Source organism: Eleginops maclovinus, chromosome 6, assembly GCF_036324505.1.
Source record: "Eleginops maclovinus isolate JMC-PN-2008 ecotype Puerto Natales chromosome 6, JC_Emac_rtc_rv5, whole genome shotgun sequence".
NCBI classification, from domain to species: domain Eukaryota; kingdom Metazoa; phylum Chordata; class Actinopteri; order Perciformes; family Eleginopidae; genus Eleginops; species Eleginops maclovinus.
The window spans coordinates 20,960,376-20,977,443 of record NC_086354.1 but is presented as its reverse complement, the minus strand read 5'-3'; the positions used below and the strand labels follow the sequence as shown (position 1 = coordinate 20,977,443).

The 17,068-nt window shown below is 41.2% G+C and overlaps 1 protein-coding gene across 1 annotated transcript in view; it reads left to right on the top strand.

Moving 5' to 3' along the window:
- ak5 (adenylate kinase 5) overlaps positions 1–17,068 on the top strand; it is a 61,301-nt gene that overhangs the window by 43,251 nt on the left and 982 nt on the right. The window contains 7 exon segments of the mRNA XM_063886812.1: positions 481–526; positions 1,637–1,681; positions 7,985–8,067; positions 8,069–8,095; positions 8,097–8,153; positions 15,648–15,764; positions 15,943–16,143. Coding sequence (XP_063742882.1) covers positions 481–526; positions 1,637–1,681; positions 7,985–8,067; positions 8,069–8,095; positions 8,097–8,153; positions 15,648–15,764; positions 15,943–16,143 — 576 coding nt within the window.

Below are 17,068 nucleotides of genomic sequence, written 5' to 3'. Positions count from 1 at the left end.
CTATTTTCTTTGAGTCTCTTGTTCTATATCCTCTTGCCTCTTTTCCACATGTTAAATGCCTGTTAGCTTAATGCTGCAGGATTCCAATGTTGTGCTTCCAACTTTAGTTTCAGTGTTTGGGAAAGGCCCTTTTCCTTTTTCAATATGCAGTGTGTTTCCATCCATCAGTTGTTAAGGACATGCATTAAAAAACACAATAAAATAGCCAACTCCTAATAATCCTTTTACGGCATGGAAACAAGTATTTAATCAGCCTTTTTCTCTCTGAATTTGGTAAGTCTTTAGCCAAAATGACATTTGAAATAGAGTTTATTGATTGTTAAATAAGTTGCAGACAGCTTTACTTTTCTATCAGGTGAGTCATTGGTTCAGTCCGATATACCAACGTCTTCTTTTAGCTCAAGTCAAAAACAAGTCAAGGACATAAAATGAAAATAAATAATGCGTTTAAATATATAAAACCAAGCTTTCTGTTTGCAGGTCGAAGAGGAGGAAGAAATGGCCTATGCTGAAGGAACCACAGAAAGTGAGTTCATTGAAACAAAAGATTTTATGAGATTGATTGTACACACACACACACACACACACACACACACACACACACACACACACACACACACACACACACACACACACACACACACACACACACACACACACACACACACACACACACACACACACACACACACACACACACACACACACACACACACACACACACACACACACACACACCTCTTCTTTAAGCTGCAGGTGACACCCTGACTTATCATCAAAGCTTTTAATAGCAGCTACACATTTGTTCTTCTCTGCTTCCTTTCATAAACCAGCCACAGATGCACCCCCAAACACACACACACACACACACACACACACACACACACACAGAGTTCCATCTCAGTAAATGCCACATGTGTCAGGGAACGGCTATTCACAAGATGCCTGAATGAACTTCTCCCTGCAGCCTTGTCTGCGTGTGTATGTGTGTGTGTGTGTGTGTGTGTGTGTGTGTGTGTGTGTGTGTGTGTGTGTGTGTGTGTGTGTGTGTGTGTGTGTGTGTTTTCATCAGCATTGTTGTGCAGCAACAGTATTGATTGTGTAATAGAGGGGGAGGAGGGTTCTCTGTTGCCGGTCAGACCTGATGTTTATCTTGTCAGCTAACTGTCGCTACGCTAACATCTCCACGCAGCAGGCAGAGGACAGAGGGGAGGAGGAGGAGACATGTCTGATTATAGGACAACAAACCATGTGTTTAGTCTCCATTATCATTTATTTTATGACATTATCAACCTTCAAACATTGCAGACTGACTTCCAAATAATAATAATTAGGATTTTATAATTAGGAACTGGTGATGAAGTTTGACACCTCGTGTTCAATATATTGTCACGGTTTTTTGCTAACGTATATTCATTTTTTAAAAGATGAAAAACACTGAAGATTAGCAGACATTTTCTGTGGACCAAATGAATAATAATTTCTTAATTTCTCTTCTAGAAAACAGGGCTGTTGTTGCTTCAAAAATATATTAAAACATTGATTCTGAATTATTTCTGTTCCTGCATGCGGGTACAGTGTCCTGCACGTGTTGACCTACTCCTCATAGTAAACTCTGATCTCTTTCCTCTGACAGGTTATTGTACAGAACAGAAGAAACCAAAGGTCATCTTCATGATGGGTACGTGCACACACACACACACACAATAATAATGAGCAGCTGCTGACTGCTGTTAGTTAAACTGGCCTCGTTCACACAGAATCATACAGAGCAGCTGCCCGAACATTTTTCTGCATGTTTCCTGTGAACTAAACTCACACTGATGATGAAAAAGCTGCGTTCAGGAGTGTCGCTGCAGGGGGTACGACAGATGTTCCGGTCTCAGAGGCTCTCGCTCGTTTCAGACAGAAGGAGAGTTAATGAAGTAGTTCATTAAAAGTGTCCGAGTTAAAGAATTGCTGCTGTAGAATTTCATGGCACATTTCAACACTGTTCATCAGTAGAAAAACCAAACACTGATAAATAGAGTCAAAGATGTTGAAAACATGAAGTCGTTATTCAAAACTTTACGAAGAAAAGGCATCAAATTAAGTGTTTGAAGTGTCCGTCTTCAGAAAAGGTCTTCCCTTTGTGCACTCCTTCAGAAAATACAAAAAATACCTTCTCGTGTTTGTGTGTTATTGTTAAAACCCTTTTCATGAAACCCGACCCGACAAATCCCCACTGACTTGTACTAACTCCAGTGTGTCTGGATGTTTGAGGTTGAGTTAGAGCAGGAGCTTTTCCTCAGCAGCACCGGATAATTGGAAGGAAATGCCAACTGCTTCTCCAACTGTAACCTCCTCTCGCATGAGCAGATTTTATACCAAATAATTAAAGGTTGGCCACGTCAGCTAACAGGATTTTACTCCACCTCATGTTTCGTGATCATACCTTCTAAATGTATGACAGTTGTTTTTTAGAACTGAGCATCAGTTTCTCTTGTGTCAAACACTAGACTGTTGTGCTTTTTGTGTTATTCCTGTAGTGTGTTATATCGATTTCTGTGCTTGTGAATGGTCTGCAAAGGCTAAAATCCCAAAGTTTCTCGAGAGGGAGTTTCTCCCCCACCTAACTTCAAATCAGAATGGGACTCCACCAGGCTAACAAATCCTTAAAACTGTATACCCAAATTAATTGCGTGATTCAAGTAATCAAAAATAGCCAATTATTCTAATTAAGGGGAACCATTCCTCTCGTTAAAAGCGTTACCAGTGAGTCTAAAAAAAGCAGAATCTAAACTACATTATTATAACAATCTTTGAACTGAATGAGATCCCAAAAAGCCTCTTCAGTGTAACATAGCATTGTTTTATTTAGGGCATTTTTAAGTGCACTTTAAAAGCCAAGGTACAAAGTGCTTTGCAACTGCATTGACTAAATGATATAGTGCAAGTGAAAACAGACAACGGATGACTCACTCTCCAGTGGAGGATGTAGTTTGTGTATCACAGCACACCTCACAGGACAGGTCGTATCTCCAGCTTTGCCAGACTTGATGCTGACAGTCTGAAGACTCCCTGACTCAGCACGAGGACTCCTCACTTATTAATGAAAAGTTAATGTCCCCTCGTCATCTCCTCTTCTCCTGCTGTCGCTCTTTTCCAAACCTGCTGATGCTGCAGCTTTGGGGGGTTATCCGTCAGACTGTTTTTATGTGGTAAAGAAGAAGAGTCTCTTGATGCTCATCTACCTGCCCTCTGAAGGGCTTTTGAGAGTGAATATCAGGGTGTCTTTAAGGAGATTAAGTAGTAATATCAGAGGGGAAAAGAAAGGAGTGGCAATATATAAGAGCGTGGATCACACTGCTGACCTTAAATTGGACAAATTCTTAATTTGGAGGATGTGAAAATACTGCAATAGTGAAATTAAATGTATGAGAAACCCTTAGATTAAGATGCCTGCTGATAGAGCTCATTTTTTACTTAAAGAAGACATTCTGCTCATTTTCAGGTTCATATTTGTATTTTGTGTCTCTTCTGTGACATGTCTCCATGCTTTAATGTTCAGAAAGCTCTTCATTTTTCTCATACTGCCTGTGCTGCAGCACCTCTTTTCACCCTCTGTCTGAAACCAGAGCCAAGTCTGCTCTGATTGGTTAGCTGGCCGGGCTCTGTTGTGATAGGTCAACCTCTTAGAGAGGTCCCGCCCCTTAGCCTATCACCTATGTGTTGGAGCGATTGCCAATAGAAGCGCGGATGTTACATAGTGATGTCACTGTTTTACAGAAGTAAACAAAGGAGTCCAATGGAGGAGTTTCAGGCAGGGAGGGAGTGTGTTGAGGGAACTTTGGGATTTTAGCCGTTGCAGACCATTTACATGCACAGAATCCCTATATAACACACAAACCTATATAACACACTACAGGAGAGGGAAAACCCACCAAAAATAGGGCCTCTTTAAAATGAACGACGGTCTGTTCAGTAAGCATCTGTGTTCTAAAAACTGCTCTAATCAAAAGTTGGGAGAGCAGAGCTTTAGGTGGTTTAACTTGGTGTATCCATTCAAAATCTCCCGATTATAAAAACTGGGGGGAAAGTTGAAGCGCTGTTCTGCAGCGATGCTTCAGAAAAAAAGTTAGAGATGAAGCCTGAGAGGAAATGCTAATGTGAGGTTTCACTGGCGCCGGAGCTTTCAGCCTTTTATCATCTTCTCTCCTTCATGTCCCGCTGCGCTCTCTCTCTCTCTCTCTCTCTCTCTCTCTCTCGCTCTCTCTTCCTGCTTCCTCATTCCCATTTCCTCCCTCTACAATTTTTACTTTTGTAATGACACTTAGACTGAGGCTCAGGCATTTCAATGGTGGAAAAACCTTTTGGTGTGAGAGCTAAGGTCAGTGCTACAATGTTTTGAATTGATGTAATGGGAATGTTGCACCTTGATGGCCATTGATGAAACCTTCCATAGTCATTGAAAAGCAGCAAGCACCACGACTTTAGTGATAAAGGAAAAGCCTTATGCTGTATTTCCAATTAAAGAAATCAGCCCTTTTCTCCGAAGTAATAAAACAGGTTTCCTTGTATTTTCCCACACAGCTGGACACTGCAGTTTCCAGTAACTATAACTCAAACAGGAGAAAATACTCAAAATGTTTTCAGTTGAGGATTAACGCACATTTTGATCTCCAGTGAAGAGCAGCAGGATGAGGTGGGATTAGCTAAAAATAAACAATGGTGTGTTTTCATTGCGATTAAGGAAGCCCAGAGGAGTAACAAATCAGACTTTGGATGAAAAGTCTACACCATTAGGTTCATTTAAATGTTATAATAAGAAAAGACCTTTTTATTTAAGAGGCAATGAGGAACTGACTCAGGGTGCAATCTTATTCCACAAAAGGTTAAAGAAGTTGATTTACAGAAAACCAAATGATTATTTAAACGTTTGGTCTTCTTATTTAATCTAATATGATTATACTTTGTTTTTAATTGTTGCTGTAACAAAACAAGTAATTAAATAAAGTGACTTAGTAGTAATACCCATCTCATCTTCTCTTAAGTGTTCATCTTTTAATATTACCAAGAGGATAATAACACATTAAGAAATATCACAAAACTGCTGACAATGTGGCAGAGAACCAACCTGTCTTTTACGGTCTGCATTTATATTACTCAAAAATACTTTCTTTGGGAAGTGAAGAGCACCTTGCAAAGTCCCCGGTCTCTTCACTTAGAGGTATGGCGGTATCTCTTCAACACAGATTCAATTCTCTTTTCTGAATCCAGCAAAGAACATTTTTCACTTTAAATGTAAGCATCTGAATGACTGGAGGCGAGCAGCTGGTGTCCTTAGCGGCTCGTTTGTCATTTGGACTGATTTCTGTTTTGCATTAAAGTGTCACCTGCTGGAAAATAATAATGTAGCAGGAATAGATTCAAGAAATACATCTACCTGAAGATTTCTCCTAGATTTCGTCCTCTGCCCTCTTTGCCTCATTACATCTCTGTCTCTAATCCATCCATCACTTTGGCTTTTAGAGGAAAACACTGTGATGGGGCTGTTCACACATGGCAGGTTTTTTTCCCAAATCTAAGCCTCCAATGTGTCCACACGTCTGCCAATGTTCACCAAATTGTCTGAATAAAAGTAGGATTCAAGCAACAGAGAAGGGGGAAATATGACACCAAGACCATTCGTTTTTACTTTGAGAAATCTAACAAGCATCCACAAAACCAAAGAGACATTTATATATATGTTTGATCCCCATTTGGTGGATTTAGCAGGTTGAATTTAAAAAATAACTTCACTATAAAAAGGTAACATATTGAAGAGAAGGAGAGCTAGGATGGAGCCTTGAGGTACACCACATATACAGTAACTAAAGGAGTGAAGCAAGATATTGTTAAGTGGAAACAATGAATCCTATCGGTCAACTCTGAATGAAACCATACCAAAAGCTAAACCAAGGATTATTTGCATGTTAAAAGGAAAATATCTTGACTGGAATCAGACAACATCAGTGTAGAGATTTAGTCGTAATAAATACTCTGTAACTCAATCTGTTTGTCAACCTAATTTCAGCCAAATCTGTTGGTCAGTTTCACTTTTTCCTCTGGCCTGATAAAATAATACTTATTCATATTGTAATTTTAAAGAGGTTATACTCACTATGAACACTACCTGTTCAGCATCATGGGTATTTTCCCTTGGACACCAAAGCAGAGTGATTATTGGACTTACATTTATCAACACAACACTAAATGAGTTATAATATATCTCTGTTGGAGGTGTAAATAACTTTTACTACTAACAAGTTCCTCATATTTACTTAAAATCAGTCAGTGTTGTGTTTACATATCGTCCCCACTGCCCTCTAAAGTGGCCATAATACAGTAAGTCCTTTATTTCAGGTTTAAGTGAAGCTGTTACTCGCCTAATTTTCCAGAAGCATGAAATATATCTTGTGAGTTTGGTGAATAAATGGTTATAACTGAAATTCACTGAAAATCTGGGCATTATTTCTTAAAAGCAGCAGAAGTTTTAGCCCTTTACAGAAAAAAGAGAGACATTCAAAATAACCTTAATGCAAAAGCATTCTGCTCTCAGGGCCAGTTATTCAATACTCTAAATGTTCTCATAGAGAGAAAACTATCTTTACTCACAGTGCCAGTTCATACAGCAGGTTTACTCGACTAAATAGGAGAGTTTAATCCAAGCTTCTGTGGACTTTCAGCCTGTTGGGTCATTATTTCACTTCCTGGCAGAGGTGTCGAGCAGCGGAGTAAAACTTCTAGTGAGTAGGCGTGAGGGGGCTGTGCAGCCTTTTTGAGGCTGGTGGAATACATTAAATCAGTGAATATGTGCTGAATGTACAATAAATGAATCAATATCTGCCTTCCTGACTCCAGGTCGTGCCCCGGTGCGCCACTCTTATCGGTCCCTGCTCTCTGAGGAAACTTAGATGAGGATGTTTGTTTTTGGCAGAGGGCAGCGACACTCTGTCTCGAGGGGAATACTAATAAATGTGGAGCACATCCTGAGTTTTATTACTGTGCCCGAGGCTGGTTATGATAGATCACCTCTGTCTGCCGATGCCTCACTCAGCTCCATGGCCGTGTAATATAGTTATTAAGCTGCTATGAAAACACCTTCAGACCTTACAGAGCAGCAGTGGAGCGAGCTGAAAGACTAAATCAACTAAAGTCTAAATACATAATGTTGATGATGGACAACTAATCAGTAGGATGAGTTGTCTAAATTAACAACCACATTTGTATAGTTTTGCAATACATTTCAATGGAACCAGGCGGTAGAGGAGGGACTGGTGCTGTGATTGTCGGGGGCTAACAACGCCTCCTCTTCCTGGTGCAGCAGAAGTAAGAATGTTTGAGAAGAAATATAAAGCAGCATAAAGAAAGATAATAAGGCGTGAGTTCGCCTCTCCACTGCAAAGATAAGGTGCTAAGCAAGTGTAACAAGAGGTGAGGCACAAAAGAAATGAAGGTGAAGAAAGACCGAAAATTAGAGTGTGTGTGTGTGTGTGTGTGTGTGTGTGTGTACAGATTTAGTAAGAGGAGATGATGATCTGTGATAACCTGAATCTCAGCCCCTGGCGATGAATCTGACACTGTGATGCACACACACACACACACACACACACACTCACACAACACACACACACCCTTATTCCCACATTAAATCCACAACTCCCTCTTTTCTCCCTATAAATCTCACATACAAACAACTCCACCCCCACACACAACACCACAACACACACACACAATTATTTTGAACTTAAATTGCACTCATTTTCTTTCCAATTATCCCTCGACAACTTTTGTTTCACACAAACACCAAGGCAGCCACACACACCTTTTCTATTGCTCATTATTCTGTTTTTTTTCCATTCCTCTCGTCTCACTTTGTGTTGTGTTTCAGTGATTACTCGTCTCTAAGGACCGACTGACCCTGTGTGTGTGTGTGTGTGTGTGTGTGTGTGTTCCTCATCAGGTGGTCCAGGCTCAGGTAAATCTCTGCAATGTGAGCGGATGGAGGAGAGGTTCGGCCTTGCGTCCACGTTCGCCCTCGGTGACCCTGCTGTGTAACGAGCTGCTGTCTCACTGGGGACAAGAGGGCGACACCTGCGGACGTCCTGGAGAGAGGAGAGCAGCTGCCGGAGGTCGGTCTGCTGCTATGTTACTTCACGTGTAAACACAGGGCTCCTTTAACTGTCTCCTATGTTTATCTTATGGCCACTACTTTTAATTACTTAAACTCTGTTTCTGAGAAAACTGAGATTTTGTGTCAACCGCTACAAAATACTACAATACCGATGATTAACGGTTGCCTTTTAAAAAGGAGGGTGCAAATCAGAGCGGCAGAGAATTCAAAATGCTACGTCGTTGCAGAGGAGAACAAAACTCAGTGCAACAGTTGTTGTCCAGGTTTGACTCATTCACACGCAAATTGAGTCAAGCTGCAGGCTGCGTAGTCAAGAGTTATTTAGAATAAAAATAATTTTGCCAGTAGGTTTAACATTTTGTAGAATTTGCGTAATTATTTTGGTGCAAAAAAATTAACACGGCAAGAAAATATATTGCATACGTTTTATACCATGGAGGAAATATTCAACAATCGTATTTAATTTAAGAATAAAAGTCCAAAGGTTTATTAAGAATATGTGCTTGCCTGTCTGATCAATAATTACACTGTTATTGGTTAAAAGCAGTCTTTAAGAAAGCAAGGTATAGTTAACTCCGAACAGACTCAGATAAGTAGGTTGTCTGGAGTGAAAACAAGAACTCTAAGTGATGACATGAATTGCAAGTAAGCAGCGTGTCTGAACATAAACATGAAGTTAAAAAGACGTCACAGAAACCCACACACTGTTTGACTGACAGGTGATCTCTGGGAGCAGCGAGCGATGTGCTAAATAAAATGATCTCTTTAAAAAACAAGATCTTATAGATTATATTTCAGAAAAGACGGACAGCTGAAGACACCATAGACAATGTGATACCACAGCTCTCTTCTGAGAAAACACTGATCTACCACAAACCTGTTTTCTTCCTGCTGAGGGCCTAATGAAATAAATAGAGGAGGGATGGTACAGCCAAGAGTGTTCAGAGAGGCTTGAGCAGAGATTGAAGATTTCTTACACAATGTTCCAGACAAAGCTGGCATGGCTGTCTGAGCATATATTGGAGATGGAAACGAACTCAGACTGCAAACCAGATGATTATCTACGACTCTGAAAACTCTCAGAGGAAAACACTGGACGATTTGTCAGAAATGTATGGGAGATCATTTTAAATGGTGAAAACTCACAATTATCTATAATATTACACATTAAATTGCAAAGGAAAAAGCAGAATGTACTTTTTATTTCCTTTGGGAGAGTTATTTTATTATTGCTAATGTGTTTCTGATGCTGTAACATAAGCAGTATGTTAATGTGATAGCCTGAGGCGGAGCACATTTTACTACTTTATACACCGTGGGATCAATATTTCAGAAATTGCTCGTGTACAAAAAAAAACACATTCCCCATTCAGTACACAAATGTGAAAACGGCCTTCATATTTCATCCCTACACACACACACTCTACTCAGTGAAGGTCAAACAAAGTGAAGCATCAATAAGCATTTTGAATGAAGGAAGAAAATATATGGGCAGCGACAACAATCCAATGAAATTCCAAAGTTCCCCGATATGTTTCTATAGTTGCATCACTTTGTAACACTCGTGCTTCTATTGGCTAGCGCTCCAACGCTTTTTACGTGAGAGAGGGAACCATCACAACAGAGCCATCCAGCTTAACCCATCAGAGCAGACTGGGCTCTGGTTTCAGCAGAAATATGAAACTGAAGCGGAGCATAACAAGACCTCCTGAATACAACGGGGTTCAGCACCTTGCTATAGTGAGGTGGAGTCCACTGTGTACCACCGTCATCAGAATCAGAAATCTTTTATATTTCAGACAGCCGGGGATTTTGCGTTAAAACATGGCAAAGATATTAAATAATGAGGTAAGCACACGTCGATTCAAATAAAAACAAATAGGACACACACTTTAAGTCGTCCCTCACAAAAATCTTTCTTGTTTGAATCACAAAGGATTTACCATCCACCTCATGGTGAAAAGTTAATATATTTTCAAATCCCGCGGCAGGTATAGGAGGTGAGACACATTAAGCTTGCTGGTCTTCATTTTCAGCATCCACGTCCCGCATCACATCTGCAGAGATTTGGAGCAGCGATGCGTTGTGCTGCTGGTGATTACTAATCCTCGGTATCGCACTGTACCGGGGGCTGTCAGGGAGCTTTTTAAATTGAGCTGCAAAGAGTCTGACATTTCACATCACTGCACATCGGCACCTGTCACTCACTCACTCACACACACACACTCACACTGTCATCCCTGCTTCACATGTTCCAAAGTGTGTATGCATGTGTGTGTTTCTGGTTTATGAATGGCACACATCGAGGACAGTAGGTCTGAATGCGTCACAAATATCGATCGGACTCATCATGAAACAAATCTGAAGAGAAATGTAGTCGGTAGCGTGTCCATTCACGCCACTCAGCAGTTTGTTGAAGCACACAGAAAATGATTTTTAGCCTTTAATCTGTCCCGGAAGAATGTGTTTCTTTAGGGAAGTATTATATGCTCATGAACTCACCATAGCCTTGAAAGAGAGCCTGATGAATAAAACTGTTGACAGAAAAGCTGAGTAAAGGACAGAATATTAATCCTTAGAATGACTAAGAATAAGATGGATAGCAATATTCTGTCAGTCTTGTCGTCAACAAAATCTATTAACCAAATCAGCATAATATCTAACAAATACCGTCTGATCTTCCTCTGTGCCATAAAGCTCCATTGCTATAAATCTACTGTAACATTTTTATTTTCTGATCCTTTAATTTGGACATTGTTGGGATAGAACACACTATGAAACATCTACAAAATCCAAGACAATCAACCTATTGTCTAAAGATTTAAACGGTGGTGTGGGGAACGGATCTGCAAGCAATTGAAAAGACACCCGCGCTCAGATTTACTTGAACTTTCTGTCATCTGAGTGCAGAAACCCGAGGCGTCCTTGTGAGGCTCAGCTGTCTAAGGTTCTTACAGCACATTAAGGCCATGTCCCGTGTGTTCACTAACATTGTCACTTATTTTTATGATGTGTGAGTGAATTAGTTATGAAGGATTAATACAAAATCCCACATTAACTGAAGTGCAGGTTTAGAGCAGAACACTCTACAAAAACCACAGAGTTATTGGTTTAATCTGAAAGGGAAATGAAAAGCTGTCGTGTGAGTCTTAAAGCTGTGAGGTACTGACTTAGACCCGGTGAAATATTACTCTACTGTTGCCTGGCAACGCAAAATGTAATGGTCTCCATTGACTGTTATCCCTCCGCCAGCTTCCTGTCTGACCGTGCAGTGCTGGGAGATAAGGAGAAAAACAAATATCACAATATTTTTGGATCAAATGCCTCGTTATCGGTATTTCAATAACAGTGTAGGCTTGACCTTTGGGGGCTTCCACATCATATTAACACAATGAACATGTTGATAATCAGCTGTAACATGGACATAATGAGAGGATAAAGGGCAGAAACGGAGCAGCTCCAACAGAGGGTCATTTCAGAAAATTACATAAATCTAGTGTAAACTTTAAAAGCAGGAAGAGACTACGGTTATTCCAAAATACAATATCAAAAATCTAAGAGTGGTGAAAGTACAATACTGTACTTAAGTGAAGTATTGAGATACTTGTACTTTACTTGAGTATTTTCACATTATGCTACTTTATACTTTCACTCCATTTGTTTTTCCACTTGAATTACAAGTCACATTGCAGATTTTGCTCTTTATTCAAAATCAACTTCCTAATGATCATAGATAATAATTTATTGTCATTCCAGAACAAACATGAGGATGGAAGGAAATGGGGAACTAAAGTAGGGGGAGTGAGGAGGGAGGAAGGGTTTACGAGTCTCACAGCATCAGGGAAAAAGCTCAGTCTCCTGCCTGACGGGAGGAAGGCAAACCGTTCATTTGCAGGGTGGGTAGCATCCTTCATGACACCTGCAAGTGTAGATGTCCCCGCGGACGGGCAGACTGCTGCCGAGGGTTCTCTGTGCAGCCTTCATTACCAGCTGCAGGGATAAAGGCTGCAAGGTGAAGCCACTAAGCGCTATGAAAAGTTACATAATCCCAGTTCAACAGTGAGACTATAAACACAACAGTGCTTCAATGATTAAGATCTAATAAATAAAGTACTTTTGGTGCTAATATTTTTTACTTAAGTACAACTTAATGAATGCAGGACATTACTTATAACTGAGTATATTCACTTAAGTAAAGCACCTTAGCACATCTACCACCTCCGATATCTAGTCCCCTACAATATTGATATAATATCAATATTTTACTTCGCCTCAGCCCGGTGTGCTCTGTATGAATCTGTACATAGATAATATATTGGGTCTCAAGCTTTGAGAGATTAAACGTGTATAAGAATGGATTTTTTCCCTCCCTGATGTAAGATCTTGGTGTGCAGAGGTGGAAAAATCCACTGCCAGCTATGTATTTTGAGCCAAAGCCAGAACTCTTTAATATTTAATGTGCTAAACCATCAGAAGCAGTGGATTTCCTGCTGATTTCCTGAGGCTGCTGTTGCTGCTGCTGCTCATTATTTGATGCATCTTCTGGCAGCCCAGGGCCTCAGCCCGTCCTGAACAATCAGCTGAGAGCAGATCTGACTTCTGACAAGGTCGTGTCATCACAGCATCAATCCCCCTGCCATCCTTCCTTCTTTACTTCCTTTCTGTGAGCTTTTCCCGAGAAGGACGAAATCACCATACCTGGAAATGATTTAAAAAGTCAGGATCTCCGTCCTTCTTTATCTTTTGCAAATGATTGCAGTTTGCAGTCAAACGTCGATGCTGTTGCTCGGAGACTTGGATAGTCCAGAATCTGAGCGGTGTAGAAGTTTAAAGAGGAGTCAAAATGTGGTTGTATGATGTAGAAGGTGGATTATAGATGTGGAAAGACATAGCAAAACCCCTTCAGACACATTTTAAACCCCCTTAAAGTGTAGGGGTAGCGATTGTGGAGCTGCATGTTTCCCTTCCGTCTGAACTGATACACCTCAATCCAAAAAAGCCAACTATCCTCAAAACATACCATTCTGAAAGCCATGAAAACTGAGATTAAGTCAGACTGTATCTACAGAGCTGCGTACACAAAGTTCAGCAGAGCTTGCAGCCATTCTGAGATACAATGCAGGAAATACAACCTGATTTATGAGGTTCTGAACACACATCTTAAACTAATAAAGTCTATACAACGTTCCTACGATAAACATGGCGTGCAGGAAGTTGGAAGTGTGGCTTTTTCTTTTGTAAAGCTGCTTTGGAGAGCTGTTGATTCAACTGTATGGTCATTATCGAGTATTGTCTAACCTGTTTGATATAAGCAGTGACTCAGTCAGTAGGGGCTTGGACTGGGAATCGTAGGGTATCCGGTTCAAGTCCCCGAACAGTCTTGAAATATGGAAAGTGGACTGCTACTTGGAGAGGTCCCAGTTCACCTCCTAGGCCCTGCTGTGGTGCCCTTGAGCAAGGCACCGGACATCTCCAATCCCACCTCCCCATTGCTCCCCGGGCGCTGCACGATAGCTGCCCACTGCTCCTAGTACTAGGATGGGTTAAATGCAGAGGACCAATTTCACTGTGTGTGCTCTGCTGTGTGCATGAATGTGACTAACAAAGAGGGTTTCATCCTCCGAGTCTATAAATGTGGTGGGCAGATTATCACAAACACTTGGAGGGTGCATTAGCTTTAGCTGAGTGGAGCTGATGAAATGGAAACTGAGAATGTATAATGATAAATCCCAATCCCAGCAGTGATACGTGTGGTGGAAACTTCTGGAGCAATGGAGACGAAACTCAGAGAGACGCGGGGAGAGAGCTGGAACTTTGATGGCAAACAGTGAAGGTTTATTCTGAAGTTACCAGCCGGGGAATTGACAAGACGTTTGCTGCAGCCACGAGTTGACAGAGCGGTTGCCCGGCCAATTCTGAAGATCTCTACTACAATACGAGGTTTTAACCAGTTCGGACTGGACAATCAACATTCTTTAGTCGCCAGACTAAACAAACGCGGGCAATACGTCCAACTAAAACTGTCATCTAGTTCACTAATAAAGTGTGTACAGGAGCATCTGGGGCCATATAAACTGGCGCCCAGCTGCTCCAAAACAATTAAACCAATCTTAGGTCAGCATGAGCTCGTACCCAGTATGGCAACAACAAGGCTCAGGAAGCCCAGGCTGCCCCTCCTTAATGAAGATAACAGCACCTCTAAGGCCGAAGAACTATGCCATGGCAATACAGACAGAGGAAGGAAAAAATGATGAACTGGGTCAAAGGTTAAACACCTAAGCAAAAATATTCCCTAACAATATGCAGCCATGCTGTTTCTCACAATCCTGAGGAATAAAGGTTAAAATATTTTTTAAAAACATACCTAAACATAAACTCATGTTTACAAATCCCCACTTTAAGAGGCATCAATAACAAAGGGACAACAGTCAATAGATAACACAGTTTGTCCTCAAAGCAAGTTTCTCAACACAAAATAAGAAAAAAACATCACTTTAAAAACTGTGTACCAGAAATGTGTTAATATGTTTCTTGGAAATAAGCCATCCAGCGTTAAACACCACTCATCAACTAAAGAAATGCGAGTCAGGAATGAGAGGTATGCGCTCAATGATCATGAGAAGTTACACAGCGCTGATAAGCAGCAGATAAACGTCCATTAGTGGAGTGGCATTAGCAGTGGATCAGGAGCTCAGCTGTTGATTATGAAATGGAGAATATCACACAGTATTTAATGCTGTTACATAAACCCATTTGTTGTGAGTAGAATTATTCCTCTAATGTCTGACTGAATGTAAAATGTGTTCATGTTTATCCAAACTTCACATAAAGCCTACAGGGAAAAAGTAATTATGTGTAAACCCCAAGCCCGAGTCTGGGTAAAAAGGAGAACAACCAAAAGCAACTAATAATGTTACATTACAAAGACATCGGCAGCATGAAAGCATCATAATCTACAAAAATTCAGCAACTGCAGCACAAGAGCAACATCAGCATAATTAGCAGAGGCAAAGAAAACCACCACAAGCTTCAGAGAGCAATAATCCACACTAACAATGAGACAGCACAGACTCACCAAAGCTTGTTGAGGTGCAGCAGTTCAGAGGAAAGCCATTAGCAGGTGTTGATGTAGCTTCAAGCTAACATAGTGTCCAGTTTGAGAAGCAGGAGCACACATTTCCCCAGGTACAACACAAACATTATGTCATTCACAAACTCCCCTTGATGGTGTTATTAGCCATTTAGCTTGAAAATGCTTCAAACATAGCAGGAAGTGTGTGTAGGTGAAAACTAGCAGCAAAGCAACAGAGCAGGTGGAGCTGTTTAAATAGGCCGGCTCGTTACAGAGGGTGCGCTTGATTCGTCTTCCATTGAGTGGAGTGCATCACACGTGTAGTAAGAGGTTTTGTTCCTGGAGTTGCCTGTTGTAATTTGATGTTTGGGGGTTTTGTTTACATGTTGATTAATGCACGTTTGTGTCTGTTTGTACCAGGACACTCTGCTGGAGCTGCTGTGTGATGCAGTGTCAGCGTCCGTCCGGCAGGGGAAAGGCATCGTGATCTGCGGCTTCCTCAGAGACCTGAGACGGGCGGAGGAGTACGAGGCCAAGGTCAGAGCACCGGCTGACAGACAGCTGTGGTTAAATCTTAATTCTGTTCATCTTTAAGCTCTTTGAGGATTCCCAAAGGCTAGGGAAGTGCTTTGATTGATATAAAGTGAAACAGAATAAGATGTCTCCTGAAGCTGATACTTGTTGCTGACTCTCCTCTTCCTGTGTCCTGAGTCAGATGGGGGAGCCCGATGCGGTGCTGCTGCTCAGCTGCTGCACCGACACCATGTCCAGCCGTCTGCAGAGCCGCAGCAGATCCACCTCTGGCATCCCCCCCGCTGCAGACAGAGAGGGCGCCCTGCACAGGAGGGTGGAGAGCTTCTGCAGCGACAGCCAGGCGGTGGCGGATCATTACGAGAGCAAGAAGCTCCTGCACACGGTAACAACCTCTAGTTTTTATTCAGTGCGGCTGGACGCAGCTGACTCTCGGGGGAGGCGGTTTGATTCACACTCAGGGCAACAGGAGCTCACCCATCAAATAAGCTTATTCACATACCTCAGCACATTTTAAAGCCCTCCAAACCCATATTCAAGCAACTTCATTTAACTTTTCTACCCAAATAGTTCCTTTAAATGACGTTGATATACTTCCAACAAGATCCTGAGGTGTCTTTGATGCACCTTGGAAACAAAAGACCAGATATTTATTTAATGACATCCCATAGTTTGTAGTAGATGTTTGATCTCAGATCTTCTCAGTCAGATAAACAAAATAGATCCTTCTGACTGCTCTTGGTCAGCATCAGTACCTCTAGTGAAGACTAAAGAAATATTTACAAATCATTTTTCACCTGAGAAAAAAGCATTCATGTTTTCCCTTAAAGCAGATAAGTGCTCGATAAAATTCATTTCTTGCCTCTAGGAGAACCTGACCCTACACACAATACTGTATATACTGTGCCTTGTTTTGAGGGCAGTGCATGGACAAATTAAAAGTTACCTAAAAGAAAATTGGAATGCTTTTACTCTTTTTCAAAAGTCACTTCAGCCTCATCTTGTGGCTGAAATGACTGCTACAACAACACTTGGACCGCAAACATTTTTTAAATAAATGTGCATACCAACACTTTTTCCTCCCTCCTGTTTCAAGGATCACTAAGAGATTTAAGGAAAGATTACCCCGGCAAAGCGGTTGGTTTTGTTGCCAGTTCTTTATGTCATAAACAAAGTCAATGTTAAACAGATAAATTAAGCTCCAGACATTTTCTCACTTTCTCCTGGGCTTCGGGAGTCGCTTGTACATCACACTTTTTTTTTTAACACATATTGGAAGCAGATGGCTCGGGTGTAGCTCAGTGGTTCCC